Consider the following 18059-nt stretch of genomic DNA (forward strand, 5'->3'; position numbering starts at 1 on the left):
GATCCAGGTGGATTCTTAGGGATAGCCATCTTAGCACCACTAGTGATAATATTTAATATACTATTCAGTTAATTGCTGCATGGTCAGAGGTATTTGAGTAGTGAGCAGAAAAAAGACGTAAAGCCAAAACACTTCTTATTTGAGGAAAAGGTAAGGGGGAGCTTTTCTTCAGAAACATGATACAAGTTCTGCTGAAGAATTTCAGATGCTCTGAACTAGAAAAAAACTGTAGAAAATTAGTCTATCCCATTGAAATGAAGCTACCTTAACAGGCTCAATCTGCAGCATTCCTTTATCTCCAATTACAAATCAGTGCCATTTGTGTTTTTCTTCTTTCACAGAATGAGAGACTGCTACTTCAGACATTTCAACTCAAGTTAACCCAGCTTCATCCAATGATTAACTCAATTTTCTGTTGTGTTCAGGAATTTGTAAGCAAGCATTTGCTTCAAGCTAAATTATGTATTTTGTGAGCATCAACAAGATTTAAGAACTTTACTGCTTTCAGAAGTTCAATGCTACAGTTTGCTTTATGCACACACAAAAAACCTTACATTATATTCATGGCAATATGAATTATAACATCTCAGAAGTCAGTTTAATAATGAGCATTTAAGGACTTTTAAAATAGGGGGCTGCTTAAAAAAAAGGGCAAGATTTTTCTTCAGTACAGAAGTTTTATTATATCACTGTATGTGAGAAGACACAGAAAATACAACCACAGTTAGAACTGCAGATGCCCTTAGAGAACTACTGAACCTGAAATAATTTTTCAAAAGCATTCCAGATGACTTGGATAACTGTCTTCAACATTCTCTTTCTCATGGGGAAAGAAAAAAACCCCCATATATCTTTCTTTAAATTGTAAATGTTGCATTGTCTGTGAAGAATCTATCTTCAATAGGAATTAGATTGAGCCCTCGTTAGAAGAAAGTACAGACTGCAAAATCTGTCAAATGAGATGAAAGCTTGGCAGCTGGCACTTGTTTTTAAATGTTTGATGAACCAGAGGAGTCACTCTGAAGGCAAGCAGGGCAGGCAAAGAATTCATCTATGAATCAAGACTCTTTTAATCAGTTTGTCTAATTCATTCTTGAAAACAAAAATAAAAAGCTTAGAGCAGCATAGTTTTGAGCTTTTAATGTAAGAGGTCTGATGTCTTCAAGATAAAATTACTTAATACTCATCTTCAGCCTGCTGTTTCAACAGCCAACCCAAGAAAAAACTGATTTGTATCTCAATTTCTAGCATTAATTGGATCAAAATACCATTTTCCCTATCCTGTAATAGTTGTCAAGGACTTACAGGGGTTTTTTTAGCTTTTAAAAATCATTACGGTATTTTTATTCTGTGTCATGTATCTTTCCAGTGGCGTGCACGTTAGAAAGGGTTAATAAATAAGCAACTTACCGCCTCCTGCAAATGAAAACCCTACAAACATTTAGACTGAAAATGCCAATGGAGAATTGGTTTTTGTTTGCAGAGAACAAACAGTTGCTATCCCTTTTTTTGATTTTTGTTTTAGCAGATTTCCCGCAGAATGCTAAGAAAAGATGAAGAAGAGGAGGATGAAGAAGATGAAGATGAGGTAGAAGAAGATGAGGAGGATGAATCTGGTGCTACTAAGGAAGTGAGATAACAAAGCTGTTCAAGAGGGGGGTTCTTTTACGGGGGGAAAAAAAAAAAAAAAAAAACTTTACCTAAAGGCTTTTGTGTGTTGGATCTAAAATTTTACCAGGGCTATATATTTAAAATTCCAACAGGAGCAGGAATCAGCACTGATTCTGGAGTGCCAGATAACAAATGACCCATTTCAAAGAATGGAAAAAAATCTGCTGAAAGTGGAGAATTTCAGTAGCTAGAAAATTAAATATTTAAATAGATGCCTGTATAATATTTGCATAGATGTTATATTGTAATCACATTTGCTTAAGCTTACATGATGAACAGTGTCCAAACACTGCACTAAGCTTTCAAGCAGTTATGAACATTGTTTTCTTGTTACTTTGCCATTACCTCTCTAGCTACACACCTCTTGAATTTATTAAGCACTCTAGCTGTACCTGTTATAATTGGGTTTATCCATCCTAAAGTAACTGTAGTAATCAAGAAACTGTTTGCAGCAACAACCTGTTAAGATTTCATTTTGCTATCCACCCTGGATGGCAGAAGGCAGGGTGAGGTGTACTTTTTTCTTACTTTTCATTTTCCTCAGGCTTTCATCAGGCTCAAATGACTTTTGATTCCTTTACACATACAGAATGAATAGTCACAAATAAGGACCTGGCCCAGTATCTATGTTTAATGCTGCTTTGCTTTTAAATAAAAGTGCCTTCATGATAAAACTAGTGGATATTTTATGTAGTTGATGTTTATTATATTAGTTGACATGCTATACATAGTTCAAATTTCATGTGTTTAGCTACATTATTCAGTTACTGATTCCATCAAATATACAAGAAATTACACATGTTGAGTGTAATTTCTTACCCTGTTTGGAGATGGTGGTTATGTGTGTTCATTTTTTAACAGTGTATGGTTGTCTGCCAGAAAGCTGATAAGATACCACACTGTTCACCTCCAGCTTTAGTATCTGCTAAAGAACGAACGCAGAAGAATTCAAATTCGTCACTGGGAAAACAATTTTAAATTACAATGAAATATTCTTTCAGTTACAGAACTAAATCAGGATCATTTATAATATTGATGCTACTTTTCTCCACTGATGCAAAGTATGCAATGCATACCTGTTTTGACATGTGAAAAAAAAGGTTTTGCCAAAAATTAATGTGATGAAAGTGAAAAGTTCACAATATAGGGTTGTTTTAAACCCAGAAAATAATTTTACACCAGCATTACATACTATTGACACCGAATTATTGTTGCAGTAAATACCAATAAGCAAAATTTTAAAAGTATCTAGGTAATTTATTCCCATCTATTTCAGCAACTAAGGCACTTCAATAAATAGTTGTATCACATCAGAATTCTGGTGATCACCACTTTACCATTTCATACAGAATGAAGTAGTCCATCTCCAAAACAGATGGCTAACTTCATAACAATTTCAGGTTTTCATATACACATATGCAAATAGCAATTATTTGTGTACTATGTCTTGAGAAAGCAATTCTGAAAAAAAAGGCAGATGTGTTTAGATTAATTGCCCTCTAAAAGATTGGCAGCTAGGGTACAGAAAGAGATTTTTGTTTTCCCCAGCAGCATCAAATTCCTTCTCCCTACGTCACAAAAAAAAGTCAACTTTAAGAATTACAGAAAAACTTACAGAAAAGAAGTACAGTGTTGGGCAATTTTGTCCTGCATGTGTGATGTCTTAAGTTTGCACGTGCACAGAAATTGTGACCTCAAAACTATATATGAAAAGTCCCTGATTAAAATACTTCACAGCCAGAATAATTTAGAATGTTACTAAACAGTTAAATATTACCTAAAGATACTTCTGCAGAGAATTTTCTTATGGTGCATGCTGCAAGACTGACTTGCAGTTATTCCATTCACTCATTTGTATTTTTTATTACTGGCACCTAGGTGAGGCAGGTTTGTATCCATTCTCGGCTAAACTATTTTGCCGCTCTGTTGAACACACTGGCACATTCCTTTGGGATTAAGCATGGTCATCAGACTGTCCAGTTAGACCTTCCCTAAATGCCTCAAGGTGCTTTCATAGCGATCACTATTTCTAGTTTTTGACAACAGAAACTGTTCTCCGTTACATCAGAATTTTTGGACAGTAGTAGCAAAAGCAACTTCAGAGAAGGCATAACTAAGGAAACTTGCTATGTTTTATATCAACATCACAAACTGTAGCATTTCATTTGTTACTCTTTACTATATGGATGGTACTTAAAAAGGAAGAACAGTATTTCAAGCCATGTTAATTATAGACAGTCTCTGATTTGTCCTTTGTACTGGAAATACAGTGCCTCCAAATTACTAAACATCTGATATTATAAAACCCAATTATCAGGAAATGCTGTCACCACACCATGCACCTGTACCACCTATTCAGGCAGAAGCAGAATATAATGCCCAGTCTGGAGAGGCAGGGGGAACAGAGACAGACAGACACACATAAACCCAAAACACCAACCAGGTAACAGCTATAAACTAACAATCAACTGTTCTATTAACCGTATTATTTAACTGATGTACTGGCATCCCTTCCCAATTTTCCTATGCTTCAGTGCATCTGTACATACTTCGGGGTACAGCTCTTCTCTGTATAGACCTTGAAAAAATAATTTTTTTTGGCCTACCAATCAAACATTTCGGATTAACCTAAAGTACTCATAAACTCTAATCTGGCTTTAAATGAAATACAAATCAGCTACAGGGGAAACAGAAGACCATTTTTAAATGCCTTAATTATGACCTCTGCTATTACAAGCTTTATGATACTTTTTATATGTTCACTAAGGGGGAAAAAACTTTTACCATCCCAAAAACTAATGCTATCTTACCAGCAATTACTCTTAACCTTTCCTGAGAACAGATAATGGTTTTTCTAAAAGAAAATCTCACTTTATTGGCAAAACAACCTACTAAACACCCTTACCTTTCCAGCCTGCAAGTTTGAAATCTCCTGTTGTGTTGTAGCTAGAAGAGCTTTAAAATCAACATATCATCAAAAATGTTTAACTGGAGAAGTTAGTTGTATCCACATTTTCAACTCACCTTAGTAGTAAAGATACTAGCTTACAAAAACAGTCACAATGAAGTTTTCAACATGATGGTAACGTATGTGAAGTTTGAGGATTCTCATGTCTTTATTTTCCCTGCAACATCTTCTGGCTTCTTCATCTCTTTTACAGTAGCTATTTAATAAAGCACAAAATTGTTGAGTTTTAATTCCTTTTAAGTTCAGAGGATTCAAAACTGTATGATTCTGAAGCTAATTCCTACCGGAGAGCAAAAACCAGTATGCCACGTGTTCAGAATTTGAAAATTTGGCCATTACATTTCTTTGCTCAGAGGACTCTACATATACAGACCTTGCATTATCATTCAAAAAGCTTTTTTCCTGACACTTAAAACACAGAACAAATAATATGCAGAAGAAATAAAGCTACACTAACCTTTTGAAAATTACAGAACAAAAAATTCCACTCATTTTGTTTGCTTGTACCAAACAGTTGGCATGGAAGTCTTGCTTGCATTCATATTGACGACTTTACATAAAGTAATTAAGATTCGACCACCAGTGAGGGGAGATCATTCACTGGAAAGGCTGCCCAGACAGATCTAGCCTTAAAGCTATTAAAGATGCAATGGACAAGGCCTTGAGTAGCCCATTCTAACTTAAACTGCTTTGATGAGGGGATTGGAATAGAGACTTCTCCATGAATTTAGAATTTTTTGGTATTGCCCAAGCAAAGATTAAAAGTTTTCACTGCCAAGTTGCAACTTTGTTTGAGGGGACTGAGACTTAATTCTTTAATACTACAGATACTATCTTGCACAGTTGCAATGTCAAGGAAACTCCTCACCCACACAATGGAAGTTTCCTACTAAGCCTAAATTTTAAAGACACAGCTTTTCCAAGATACCTTTTTTTTTCTTCCTAAAATTTAAATATGCTGGTACAAAACCAATGAAAACAACCCGTTCTAAATGCTGACACAAGCATTTATTACATAAGAAAATAACATAGTTGGCTGTCAGCTTGGTTGCCAGTGACAGATGTTACTTAAAACTAATCAGAGATTGACCTGGAATGCATCCAGACATCATTAGCAAGTTAGTATTCATATTATGCAGCATGTGAAGATAAAACAAAGACCACTGAAGTCAGAATTCTTGATCTGATTCCAACATTCATCTTCTGCCTCAAGGTACTACAGAGAACAAGAAAAAAGCCTGATTAATACAGCCTCTGCAATCTCTGTAAACTACCCCATCCTTTGCTGTGTTGACAAACTACCAGTTCACTCTTTCCAGAGGAAGCAGCCAGCATCATTCTCACCAGGACCCACATCTGCTGAGCATAATAGTTGAGATCATTAAGTATACAAGTTTTAAATATAAGACACACATTTAAATGGCAATTTCCTTTTTATTTTAAAAAAGTTGCAAAGCCAGCTAATGAGAACAGGAAGCTCTTTAACAGGAATGCCTGCAAACACATGAAACCGAATAAAACCTGAAGAGTTTACACAAAAGGAAACAACCAAAAAAAATCCTCAGTAATTTTTAAAATTTTATTAAGCTAACTTCAGTAAGAATTGTCATTTACTAATGCAGATAGCACTGAAAATCTTCTATTTGAACCGTTTGTGTGGTCAGTCTACCAGCACTTAGTTTTTATTTGATGCAAAGACATAAAACTGGAATTAATCTTAAAAAAAAAAAAAACCCAAACAAAAAAAAACCAAAGCAATACAGCTCCATCCCTTTACACCTTGATGTATGACATTCAGTATCCTACAGATATTTCAACCAAGAGCTAAACAACTGAACTGCGTATTATTTACAACTATTGATGGAAACTGTTTCTTTTGCATTTTCCAGTAATTAGAAGTTAAAATAACTGTCAATACTGTCAAACCTAGAATGTGTTATTAGAGCATCTTGTCCTCCTTTACAACAAACTCAACTTAACTTTCCGTGGACCAATGGGCCTATCATTCAGTTCATTAATAGCAGCCATAGCTTCCTCATAGTTTGTCATAGCAACGATGGCATCACCGGAAGGTAATCCTTGTTCATTGTACTGCACAGAAACTGATTCCGGTATCACTCTGTAGCCATAGAAAAAATCCAGAATCTCATTAGGAGTAGCTTTAAAAGGTAAATTTTTCAATAGAATAGGAACAACACGCTCAGAACCACCACTGAAATTTGGATCTGGCATAAATCTTCCTTCAGGAAAATTTCCCATTTTATTATTCCCAAACTCCATTCTGCCAAAAGGTTCATTGTCACCACCAAAATCCATGAGGGGTGGTGGACCCCTAAAATTCTTAGGAGGGCACATGAAGTCCTCAGGAGGATTTCTAAATTCAGAATGATGCCTAAAGTTCCCAGGGGGACCAAACGAATGCATGGGTGGCCCTTGTGGTGGCCCAGATGGTGAACCAACTGGACGGGAGAGGTCACCTCTATCATACAGATGTGAACGACCATGCATTTCATTTGGTGCAGATAATGGTGCTGCTACACCAAACTTCTGCATCTGGTCTTGAGATATAAGTCTTATTAATACTTCTGTTCCCAGAAATGTCTGACGATTTAAATTTTCTGCTTTCATGGCTTGTTCTTCAGATTTAAATTTCACTAGTGCTTCTCCCAGTCCAACTCCTTTTTCATCATAGAGCAAGTAGATATCATCTTCATCAATATCAAATCTTGCAAAGAACTTTTGCACTTCAATTTTTGACACATCAAATGGAAAATTCCTTACATAAACACACGTCTTAGGGCTGGAATGACCTTCCCGGTAACTCTTTTCTGATATGGCCTGTCCAAAATGATCTCTGTCCGGTGATCTTTTCCTCTCACAAGAGTCAATTATTTTCAACATTGACTTTCTTGAAATTGGGAAAATGTACACAGGACGATTGAGAAGAACCTTTCTATGACATTCCAAAGCAGCCTGATATTCTCTCTCACTCCTTAACACTACAAAGGCATCTCTAGTCCTTTTCTGATGCTTATCTGTTAGAATCTTGATCTGTTTGCTGTGTATATCCAGATCAGGAAAAAAATCTCTCAAATCTCTCTTCTCCACATTAAAAGATAGATTTCTTAAGTGTATGTAATATTCCTGGCTGGGAGATGAACGAGAATGTGTTCTTTGTCTCCTTGGTGACCTTGAACGAGAATGCTTCCTTGAATGCATGTAGCCTGAACTTTTTGGAGAATGGTCTTCGCACAAAAAGTGATCCATTTCATCTGGCATGTCTATCCTCCCACCACATTCAATCCACCGTTCCTCTGTAGTTGGACTAATTTCTATAAACCTCTGATCCATGTATTGTCTATGACGCTTAAGTCCTTCTAAGGCATCACTAGGTGTAGCACATTTTACCAAGCAATCACCATTGTTTAAACCGTTGCGGTGCTTTATCAGAATCACCCCATCCACACGTATCCCCGAAAGGAAAGCACGTACTTCAACTTCCGTTGCAGAGTAAGGTATACCACGTAGAAATAGGTAACGATCATCTGGGTTAAATGGGTGAGAATCCTTTCTTAACTGATAGTTTGACTTAGGTATACCCATATCACCGTATCTTGTGCCGTTGGTATGGAAACCAGCCTCCAGGCGACTTGGTGGTCCGTAACTAGGTTTTCTTATTCCTTTTGGAGAAGCTGTAACTAAATGTGGTATATCTCCAACACTTGATGTACTAGAACCATTAGTACCTGTTCTTCTAGAGCCAGACATAGTTTCTCGTCCCCCACGGTCAAATCGTTTCCGGCTCATTTCTATGGTATTCTGCATCTCTGCCTTGCTGCTGAGAAAGAGCTCTATGCGCGAGTCCTTGATAAACCCTCCCGAACAGCTCATGGCACGCCGTGCATCTTCATCTGTTGCAAATATAATAAAAGCCTCCCCAATCTCTCCTCCAATAATATGCACACCTCCATCAGGAATATTCAATCCCAAGAAGAAACGACGAATATCTGGAGGACCCGCAACAACAGGAAGCCCCTGTAAACGGATGACTACAGCCATGCTGAGCTCAACCCACAGCAAAAATCACCTGCAGACAAAAAGGTACACATGATAGCACGTCTTTAGTACTCAGCTATTACAGTATCTTATCACTTAAGAAGCTAGAGCCTTTTTAATGAATGCCCTTGTCTCATCAAGAGAGAAAGTATCAAAAAACCCACAAGTTCACAAGAACAAGATTAAAACACAATTCACTGAACGTTGATTAGTCAGAACAATTAGCTACTCCACCAGCACACGTGCACAAATCTATCACTATTCCCTGCCCTAAGGGCAACAAAATCAACCTAAGTCACTCCGCACCATCCACAATACCTAAAGAACACCTCAAGTCTTTCACGGCATAGTTACTACATGCCAGAGAGCTCTGCCCAGTCCTAAGGAACAAAAGAAATCCAGTTTACTTTTGAACAGGACACTAGCTGATAAAAGGACAAAGGAAAAAGAATAACTATGTCACTGGAAAATGAAGTAATTCAGAAACAGTGATGACTTTACTGCTTTGACAACTTCCTCTACCCAATGATCAGTTCTGTTCAATAATGTATGTTTTCTCAGCATTCAAAAATGTTGTATCTTTGACGTAGTCAGAGTATTAATTGCAGCGGCCACAAGCATATCCTAGGTGCCAGCCACAAGTCTGTGAGGAAAAAAGGCTGTGTATGATCTTGTCACAATACTCAGTGAGAAGTGTTAAGCTTTTGGCAGCTTACCTGTTTCTGCTTTGGAGACCTGATAAATTCTGTAAAATCAACTTAACTGTGGAAAGAAAACGAAACATAATTAATGGCCGATACCTGTACTTTGCTTTACACACTGTGCTACACTGCTGCAGCCCATCCATAGCAGTGGCTAATACTAAAACCAAGCATGTTATAAACCCATGTGAAGAATTCCTTCCATGTTCCAAGATGCCATGCACTGCATCTTTCTGTTTCCATTTTAGAAGCAAAAGAAATTCAAAATTTAAGTTGACTTCTGGAAATGATGAAAATACGATGAGATTACTTGGTCATCAATTGTGCCACTGAACTGTTGCAATGAAACAGACTGACAGTGTATCGAGGGAACAGTTCTCAACTGAGCTCTTCAAAGTTGCTTAGGTCCATCTCAGGATTACAGGACATGTCCATTCTTCTGAAATCCACCTGGTTTCAAAGTTCACAACAAGAGTATGCTACTGACCAGTCCAGCACTGCACTTAACATACACAGTGAAGACCATCAAATGAAAGAGCAAAAATATCCAACAAGGAGAAACTTCAGAAAGTACCTGAATTTACAAAGCCAACTTCAGTATTTTCCTTATATCATTACTGCCTTTCAAACATAAGAACAAGAAAAGCTTGAAAACACTGACTTAAACATACCCTGATTTTCAACATTTTCTAACATCACACAATAAATAGCACAATATTCTCAGAACAAACACAAGCCTCTGTAGCAGATTACTGCATCCCTTTAAAACAAACACAACAGCCCAACACTCTGATCGTTTGAGAACACTCCCCTACAAACCTTGCTCTATAAAGCACTAGATCCTGATGACGAGTTATCGGTCAATAACCATAACTGTCACTCCACCTGAACTTAGCAAAACAAGACCAAAATCCAAATTCTGTAACTAATGGACTGTGTCTCACTTCTGCACCAGTACTCTGTAAGCACAACAAACCGAAAACAACTGCCCATTTAGAAACTTCACTAAAGACCATCTGTTCTCTGTACTTTTGTGGTGAGTCGACCCCAGCCAGCAGCCAAGCACCCACACAGCTGATTGTTCACTCCTCGTCCCCATCAGCAGGATGGGAAAGAACAAAGTCAAGAAAACTTGTGGGTCAAGATAGAGACAGTTTCATCAGTGGAACGAAAAATGCAAAACAAAGGAAATCTCTCACCACCTTCCACAAGCTGACTGATGTCCAGCCTTCCTCCAAATAACTGCCTTGGGAGCCAAGAAAAAAATCCCCCCAAAGAAACCAAAACCATCAAACAAAATACTTCTTCCTCTACCTCAGTTTTTGTTGCCAAGCACGATGTTACATGTCACAGAATATCGCTTTGATGAGTTTGGGTCAGCTGTCCCAGCCATATTCCCTCCCAGCTTCTCACCTACTCTGAGCACACTCACTCGAGGAACAGAGTAGGGAAAATAGATAAAGCCTTGATACTGTGCAAGTGCTGTTCAGCCACAGCCAAAACACCGATGTGTTGTCAACATTCTTTTAGCCACAAATCCAAACTGAACTGTATGGGCTGCTGTGAAGAACGTTAACTCCATCCCAGCCAGACCCAGAACACTTTACAACGTGTCTTCTCAACAGATGCAATGGCAGTGCCAAAAAGCATGGAGAATTCAAGGGAAGAATTTTCATACGGCACCTTCGTGTCTTGAAAAAGCAAATCCGCTGCCCTGCTACTTCATGACGTATTTAATCTGTAGTACTTCTGGATTCACAACTCCGTTTTCTTATCCCAATTTTTAAACATCATTCACAACAGCTCTCCTCCATAATTCTTCGGTGATAAAAAGCAAGTTCTCCACGATGCACCAGGGATACAATACACAACCTTCAGTGGTGAAAACCAGACACACTGATTCCAGATCATAATGTCATCTCTAAGAAGTCCACAAACAAATACAAGTTCAAATAATCAGCTCTTACTGACTGTATAATAAACAATCAAGCATGGGTAGAAAGCATAGACAAGCCATCCAACAATTTAAAGTGCATAATCAAAAAAAGTTGACTTGTCATGAAAAGTAAGAGCAATTCATTAACTAAACAAGGACTTCAGAGAACAAGGATTTGGAGAACAGACAACTTCATGCCACAAGTTAAAAGCACAGAAGTACATACAGTTTCATGAAATTTTATATATAAGCAAAATTGGCTAGAAAACAGTACAATACCTATTCTTCCACGGCCTCGGGAAATTCCAAACATCATTAAAACCGTTTAAGTAATCCACATCTTGTAACACAGTAGGAAACTAAGTCTGCACTAGACTAATATTTTTATCATAACACTGAAAGATTACACAGACTGTATGCAAGCTAGAAAGAACACCCACAGAAACACCCCGACTATGAAACTGGAGCAGTATAGAATAACCAGCGGAACAGGGAAAGGTTTCTTACTCTGTTCCTCAAAATAAGCCTTAAATAGAGGAAGCAGCCTGCTACTAATAGCAGTTTTCACAGTGCAGAGGGAAAACGTGAGTGAGCTCTGCAGCTGGGCCCGCTACACGGTCGAATGCAGCACGGAACCGCTTCCGAGCAAGTGGCCCTGCCGGCACCAGCGCTGCTGGAGGGCCCGGCCGCGGGCGGCAGGGCAGGGAACGGGCGAGGGGACGGGGCGAGGGGAGGCCGCCCCGCGCCACACGCGCTTCGGCCCGCCAGTGCCGCCGGTGCTCCGCCCCCACGAAGAAGCCCGTCTGCTGCCCGACACCGGGACAGGGCTGAGGGAGGCACCGGGAGCGGGAAAGGGGGGTGGGAAGCCCAGGGACAGGAGGGGGCCGGGGCACACGGAGCGGCCGCGCAGCGGTTCCGCGGGGGTCGGGCAACTGAGAACCGGCAAACTCCGCGCCGCCCGCGTGCTCTGCCCTCACGCAATCCATCCACGCACCCACCGGACACGCCGCTCGGACGGGGCCCGCAGCTCCCGGCACGGCTCCGCCAAGATGGCGCCGCCTCCACTACCCCCCCCAACGCTGAGGAGAAGCTGCGCTGCGCGAGCGCTTCCGGCCCGCGAGCGCGGGCCTGCGCGCGCACCCTCCGGGCGGAGCGCAGAACGCCGCGGCCCCGCGACCCCGCCCCTCCGCGCAGCCGCGCCTGCGCGGGCCGCGCGCCCCCGTCGGCGAGGGGCGAGGCGCTGCAGGTAGTGCGCATGCGCTGTCTGCCCCGGACGTGCGTCTGCGGTCCCCGTCTAAGTAGATCTGTTGGAGCTGTATAATAATAGATCTGTATGATTATAGATTTGTATAGTGATAGACCTGTACGATGATAGATCTGCATATAGACATCGATCACACGGTGGCCGAGTGCCGCTGCCGTGCTGTGCGCTGTCCTCAGGCTCGTTCCCGTTCGTGCAGGCGCGTGCCGAGCCTCAGGCGCCCCTCAGCGCGGCTCCTCCAGGACCTACAGACACGGTTTCTGACACATCTCGGGGCTAGCTCAAGTCTGAGTTGTGAGAGGAAAGGAAGGCAGGGATGGAGGAATGGAAGAGGAGAAGGAAAGGTTCAAGGTGGAGGAAAGGGAAGGGCAGAGGCAGAGTACTTTGGTTGTGCAAGCAAGGTATTTTATCCTAATGTTTATCCTACCTGCCTTTCCCTGTCTTTGCTTGTTCTCCCCTGTCTTCCTATGCTTATCAGTATTTGCCTGCTCCATTTTACATAGAAAAAAAAAATCTGTACTATTTATGATAGATTCACCTAGCAATGCTGCCGATTTTAGGAGCTTTCTCAACACAGGCAGAGTCTTGTTTAGAAAAAAGACATTGTTTATTCTGTGCAGGGTACAAGGTGGAGGTTTTCACAAATCAAGCACACCAAGCGGTAAAAAGTTACATCTTTACACAAATTTACATAAACTTGAGCCTGCGGACAGGTATTTTGACTTGAAAACATCAACTCAACTTTTAAACATTTGTTGAGCCAGTAAAATATATTCAGTGATAAATAAACCATGCTAATGTCGAAAATCATAATAGGGAATTAGCATGCAAGAGAGACAATGAGAAATAATTAAAATCCAGGACACGGTGTCTTGCCAAGTTTTGGTAACATCTGAGGGAATAGGACAAGAGGCAAGAGGCAGAAACATGCACAGAAATTTCCACCTGAGCATGAAGAACTTTACTGCTCAAGAACAGGTTGCTCACTGATTCAAGAACTGTCCTAGTCCTGTGCCGTGTGCTCTGGGATGGCCCTGCTTGAGGAGGGAGGTTGGACCAGACGAGCCACTGTGCTCCCTTCCAACCTGACACATTCTGTGATTCTGTGGAATGTGAACAGAAGTGGGCTGACAAAGGTGTAAAACGTAAAGGGGAGTAACTTTGATTGTGCATCCATTGCTCTAAGCATATTCTGTGTTTTCACCTTGTTACAACTTTCCGTTCTGGGGAGAAATTGCAAACACGTGTTACATTTGTATGATATACTGTGCACCAGTTCTAGAGACGAGGTACCGGAACATGCACGGGGCTCGGAGTCCTCTCGGTTCTTGCTCCCGCTCTCGCACAAGACGAACAAAACCCTCTGCAGACCGCATAGATAAACCCGGGCTTGTGCAAAGCGGACGCTTTGTGTGCTGCGGCGACGGGCCCTGGGCGCTCGCCGTACCGCGCGGCTCTGGCCAATCGGCGTGCGCGGGGGGCGTGCGGTGGCCATGGCGACGCAGGGCCGCGGGACCGCTGCTGCCGCGCTGCTCATGGCGCTGTCGGCGGCGCTGCCTCCCGCCCGCGGCTTCTCCGTCCCGCTCCAGCGCCCCGCCGACTGCGGCGCCGACCGCTACTTCGACAGCTCCCGCCTGGCCTGCGCGCCCTGCGGGGCCCACCAGCGGCAGAGCGCCGGCGGTGAGCGATGGGGGAGGCGGCGCCGCCGGCGCCTCGGGGCAGGCGGGACTCGGGCGGCTCCGCGCTGAATCCGCTCGCAAGCAGCAGGAGATGCACAGTCGGGGCTCAGGCTGTGGCGGTAAAACAGCAGCCCTCGGGCACGTCTGGGAAAGCCGCGAAAGGGCCAGGGTCCCGCAAAGACCTAAGAGCCCCCAGCACAGCTATGTTGTATCTGAGATACAGCTCAGAGAAATGACTGTACACCTTTTTTAATAATCTTTTTTTTCCTCAAACATTATAGGTATTTGCATTTTCATCTGTAAAACTACACAGGACCCTGAATTTATGTTCTCGAACACTTCTGTAACTTGAAACTCATTGTCAAAACTTGAATTGGTCTGAGATACCAAATGTCTGAGATCCTCAGGCTGTGCCCATGCCCGTCCGCGTCGCACGCGGGAACTTGGAGCAGATACAGCACAGCTGGACAGTACTAAATGGAAAATACAGATAATTGGTTGCTTTCTTTAGGGCATAAGGAGGTATTAAAAAGTCCGTCTTTTATAAATACACAGTCCAACAAGAGTGGGGGGTTCCCTGTTGTTTGTACAGACACAAATTTGAGACTAAGACCCAGCAGCATCTCTCTTCAGAACTGGTACTTCAGTCAGAAGCAGTGATGTGAATGGCTGTGTTCACAACTGCTGCATAAAAGCTGGTCACCTTTTCCACTGCCACCATGGTACCCTAAAGAGTAATCCCATAGTGCACTTACTGAAAAAAAATACATTATTTTTTTTCAGATCTCCTGATGACATGGGTATCTAGATCCATAACTCCCTTTTAGGCTGAATCTTCCTCTAAATCAAGGGCTTCAAGGAGACGAAAATTCCAAGGGGAGGTCAGGGATTTATTTTTTCCTTCAGATCTGTCTGGAGCAGTGTAGGTAGGCGCCACCTGGTGCACTTTGCATCTTGACTGAATTCCACTTTTGATTGCCCATATTCTCCCTGGCTAGCTCATCACTGTGGATTCTGCTTTCAAGTGACATGCCTAAAAATCTAGGTATTGTCATCGTGAGTGTCGCGACTCAAACTTTTCATTGATTTAATCCAATTGGGCTTTTTCTTCTTTAGAATTAAGTATAAATGGTTGATCTTTTTGACAAATGTTTCTGTACAACTGGTCTCATTAGAATGTACTTTAAGGTTATAAAGCTTTTCACACAATTTGACGTTATTTTTACCCGCACAGTTCAATAAGCTTAAATGATAAAAACAGTTTATTAGTATATGTAATCTGTTTTGGTTTGTAGCATGTGTTTAAAAGTACAGAGAGAAATTCACGAGAGTGAGACTGGAAAAGTTCCTAAAAAAAAGTTGTTGAGCACTAGCAGATGGGCATTGTACTGTGCCATGAAAGTAGTGTTTAATTTCATATAAAATGTTAACTGTGTTCTGTTCACTCACTGAAAACCATTCAATATAAACCTTGATCCCCATGCACAGTTTTAAAAGCCTCGAGTTTAAGACAGCTTTCCATACAACAGTTATATTTTGAAAAACCTTTTCATAGGAACACATTTTGGTTTTAGGACTGACTTCATATTGAAAAAAATAAAACCTATATACAAACATATAATGCTGGTGTTGTAGAGAGGGAAGGCTGTGGCAAGATTTAGATTGAGAGATTATATCTATTACAGACCAACTGGTAAAGTTTGGTTTAATTAAAAAAGGCCACAAAATACAAGCTCCAGGTCCCTGTTTCACCCTGGTAGATCAGTCAGCCTTGTAACATTCTCCTCAAACGTCTGTGTGCAAACTGTAACACTCTACTGAAGGTAAGTTTTTTAAAAAGCAAGATGATTTTCGTCCACATCTCATGTAAATATTTTTATGTGTCTATCTCATCTTCATCTCTTGAGAACAATAGCAGTTGTTCTTAGTATTCTGTTACAACCAGTCAGTTTTATATAGATTAAAAGTGCATCTGTTTTGGTTTTTTAAGGTAGTTCCTGTGTATGTGAGCCAGGATACAGGATGATTTCTAGTAATGGTGGGTTCTCTGTTACTTGTGAAAAATGCCCAGAAAATATGGTAAGTATTGAACTTTTCATGTTTGCCATAATGATATAATACTAATCATAATCATACAAATCATAATCATACAAACCATAATCATTATGGTTTTTTAATTTTAAATTTTATCCTGATTGCAAGTTATTTTTCATTAATTTAAAATATTTTTACATAATAGTCTTTTCTTGGGAATTTTTAAGACCATGCTTATAGCTATTATTTTTTTTGACTTAGAATTGTCTATTACTGTTATTTTGCAGGCATTTTTTCATTACGAGTTTGACTCCGCAGACAAAATAAGAATTTTTTAAAGTGTTTCAGTTCCTTCCACTGCTTTTCTTCTCTTCTTTGTCCTTGCCCAGACAGCACAACTCTGTACAGTGTTAAAGATGCTTTTCAGCTCATAGGTATCTTAACTGATTACTTATATAAATACTATTATTGTAATATTTAGGCTGTGTCTTTATAATCCCTGATATTTCATCTTCTTACTTCAAAATGAGCTGCTCCTGCGATGTTACTTTAATTATAAATATAGTTTGGTCAGTTCTTTTAACCTTCCTTGACAAATTAAGTTACAATTTTATGTCATAATCACAGCATTGAGCCAGAGACACCAGGCTTAACCAGATTTTTCCCACTGTAGTAAACAAAGGAATGTATTTTTCCAGCAAACCAACTTTTGAGGGTGAAGCCTTCCTGAATACTTCTTTCCCTTCAATAACTCTAGAATAACTCTCAGGAGAGCAGCTTAGTTGCCTGAGTTATGTGTTTAGTGGCTAATGGGCAATGTAGGTAATTTCCCTTTTCTTCTCATCTTCTTGCTGTGTTAGACAAAGACTTTGGCACACATTCCTTTGTGTTGTGATATTTTGCTGTTTCTTCCTCTTTCCTGCAATGGAAAACCATTTGCCTTTGGTCTACTGCCCAGGCTTTTGCAAAGATAAAATGATGATAGTGGGGAAGAGAGAAACAGCAGTAGCACTTGAGGATAAGCAATTATCTTCATTTTCCTCAGTAGTTTTTATCTGTTGTGCAGTTACTTCATAGTATATAATAAGTGTGGATGTGAACTGTCTGGGTAGGTACAAAATTCCAAGCAGTTATATAAGCTGCTTCACTTAGAACTCGTCCATTTCCATTACTTCTGTATATTTATATGTAATTGTCTATGTAAGCATTATTATGTTTATTCAGTGTAGGACTTCTATATCTCTTTTTAAACATTCCACTTTGAATTTTTACTGAAGGTGTAAGCTAACAGGTTCAGAAGATCGTAACATTTTTTTCTGTGTCTGCATAGGAACTACTTTTGCCAGATTGTTTAGCCTTTTTTAATCTTTAAAAGCTTCATGAATGTTATCAATGTTTTATCTGAACACATTTTCTAGTAACTAATGGCTGGATAAGGCATTCTTCACAGATACTGGGTGATGTCTATATTTTTGAAAATCCTAATAGTTTTGTGTTTTATTTTAGAGCGGAGTTACTCAAGATGGGTGGAATTGTATTACTTGCCCCAAAGGCCTGACTTCGAAAGGAAATTGTAAATGCCCCAATAACGAAATACTAGGTAAAAAATATATGCCAATTATGAGATGATAGCACTTGTTTTAGATATTTGAGTTTACTAAGTTATGCTTTTCCGTTAAATAAGAAAGAAAATTTTGCATATGTTTACATATCTAATGTAAAAATTCAACATTCCTCTTGATCTTAATCATCA

The 18059-nt window shown here is 40.2% G+C and overlaps 3 protein-coding genes across 13 annotated transcripts in view; 2 read left to right on the forward strand and 1 right to left on the reverse strand.

Moving 5' to 3' along the window:
- CIBAR1 (CBY1 interacting BAR domain containing 1) overlaps positions 1 to 2348 on the forward strand; it is a 20568-nt gene extending 18220 nt beyond the window's left edge. The window contains exon 9 of one of the 3 annotated variants that reach the window (XM_039548222.1): positions 1526 to 2348. In XM_039548222.1, coding sequence (XP_039404156.1) covers positions 1526 to 1639 — 114 coding nt within the window. In that variant the 3' untranslated portion in view covers positions 1640 to 2348. The remainder of the gene's footprint in view (positions 1 to 1525) is intronic. The other 2 variants (XM_039548223.1, XM_039548224.1) reach the window with 2 other exon arrangements.
- Positions 1671 to 12468, reverse strand: RBM12B (RNA binding motif protein 12B). 6 transcript variants are annotated; one of them, XM_039548218.1, is made up of 3 exons: positions 12331 to 12468; positions 9412 to 9457; positions 6054 to 8726 (listed from the first exon to the last, which is right to left on the reverse strand). In XM_039548218.1, the coding sequence occupies exon 3, from the start codon at positions 8696 to 8698 to the stop codon at positions 6599 to 6601; it is 2100 nt and encodes a 699-aa protein (XP_039404152.1). In that variant the 5' UTR covers positions 8699 to 8726; positions 9412 to 9457; positions 12331 to 12468; the 3' UTR covers positions 6054 to 6598. The 6 variants fall into 6 exon arrangements, 5 of the variants coding, with proteins under 5 accessions (XP_039404152.1, XP_039404153.1, XP_039404154.1 ...); XM_039548219.1 differs by having other exon boundaries at positions 9412 to 11317; XM_039548220.1 differs by having other exon boundaries at positions 12327 to 12468.
- Positions 12469 to 12680: 212 nt separating this feature from the next.
- The window catches only part of TMEM67 (transmembrane protein 67), a 34069-nt gene continuing 28690 nt past the window's right edge, over positions 12681 to 18059 (forward strand). For 2 of the 4 annotated variants that reach the window (XM_039549311.1, XM_039549312.1), the window contains exons 1-3: positions 14078 to 14273; positions 16263 to 16351; positions 17813 to 17906. In XM_039549311.1, coding sequence (XP_039405245.1) covers positions 14087 to 14273; positions 16263 to 16351; positions 17813 to 17906 — 370 coding nt within the window. In that variant the 5' untranslated portion in view covers positions 14078 to 14086. Of the gene's footprint in view, positions 12995 to 14077; positions 14274 to 14349; positions 14795 to 16262; positions 16352 to 17812; positions 17907 to 18059 lie in introns of those variants that run through there. The other 2 variants (XM_019289122.3, XM_019289124.3) reach the window with 2 other exon arrangements.

The sequence above is a fragment of the Corvus cornix genome, chromosome 2 (genome assembly GCF_000738735.6).
Source record: "Corvus cornix cornix isolate S_Up_H32 chromosome 2, ASM73873v5, whole genome shotgun sequence".
NCBI classification, from domain to species: domain Eukaryota; kingdom Metazoa; phylum Chordata; class Aves; order Passeriformes; family Corvidae; genus Corvus; species Corvus cornix.

What these genes read in the sequence shown, in the direction of transcription:
- RBM12B (XM_039548221.1), bottom strand. Translation starts at nt 8,698, where the DNA reads ATGGCTGTAGTCATCCGTTTACAGGGGCTTCCTGTTGTTGCGGGTCCT.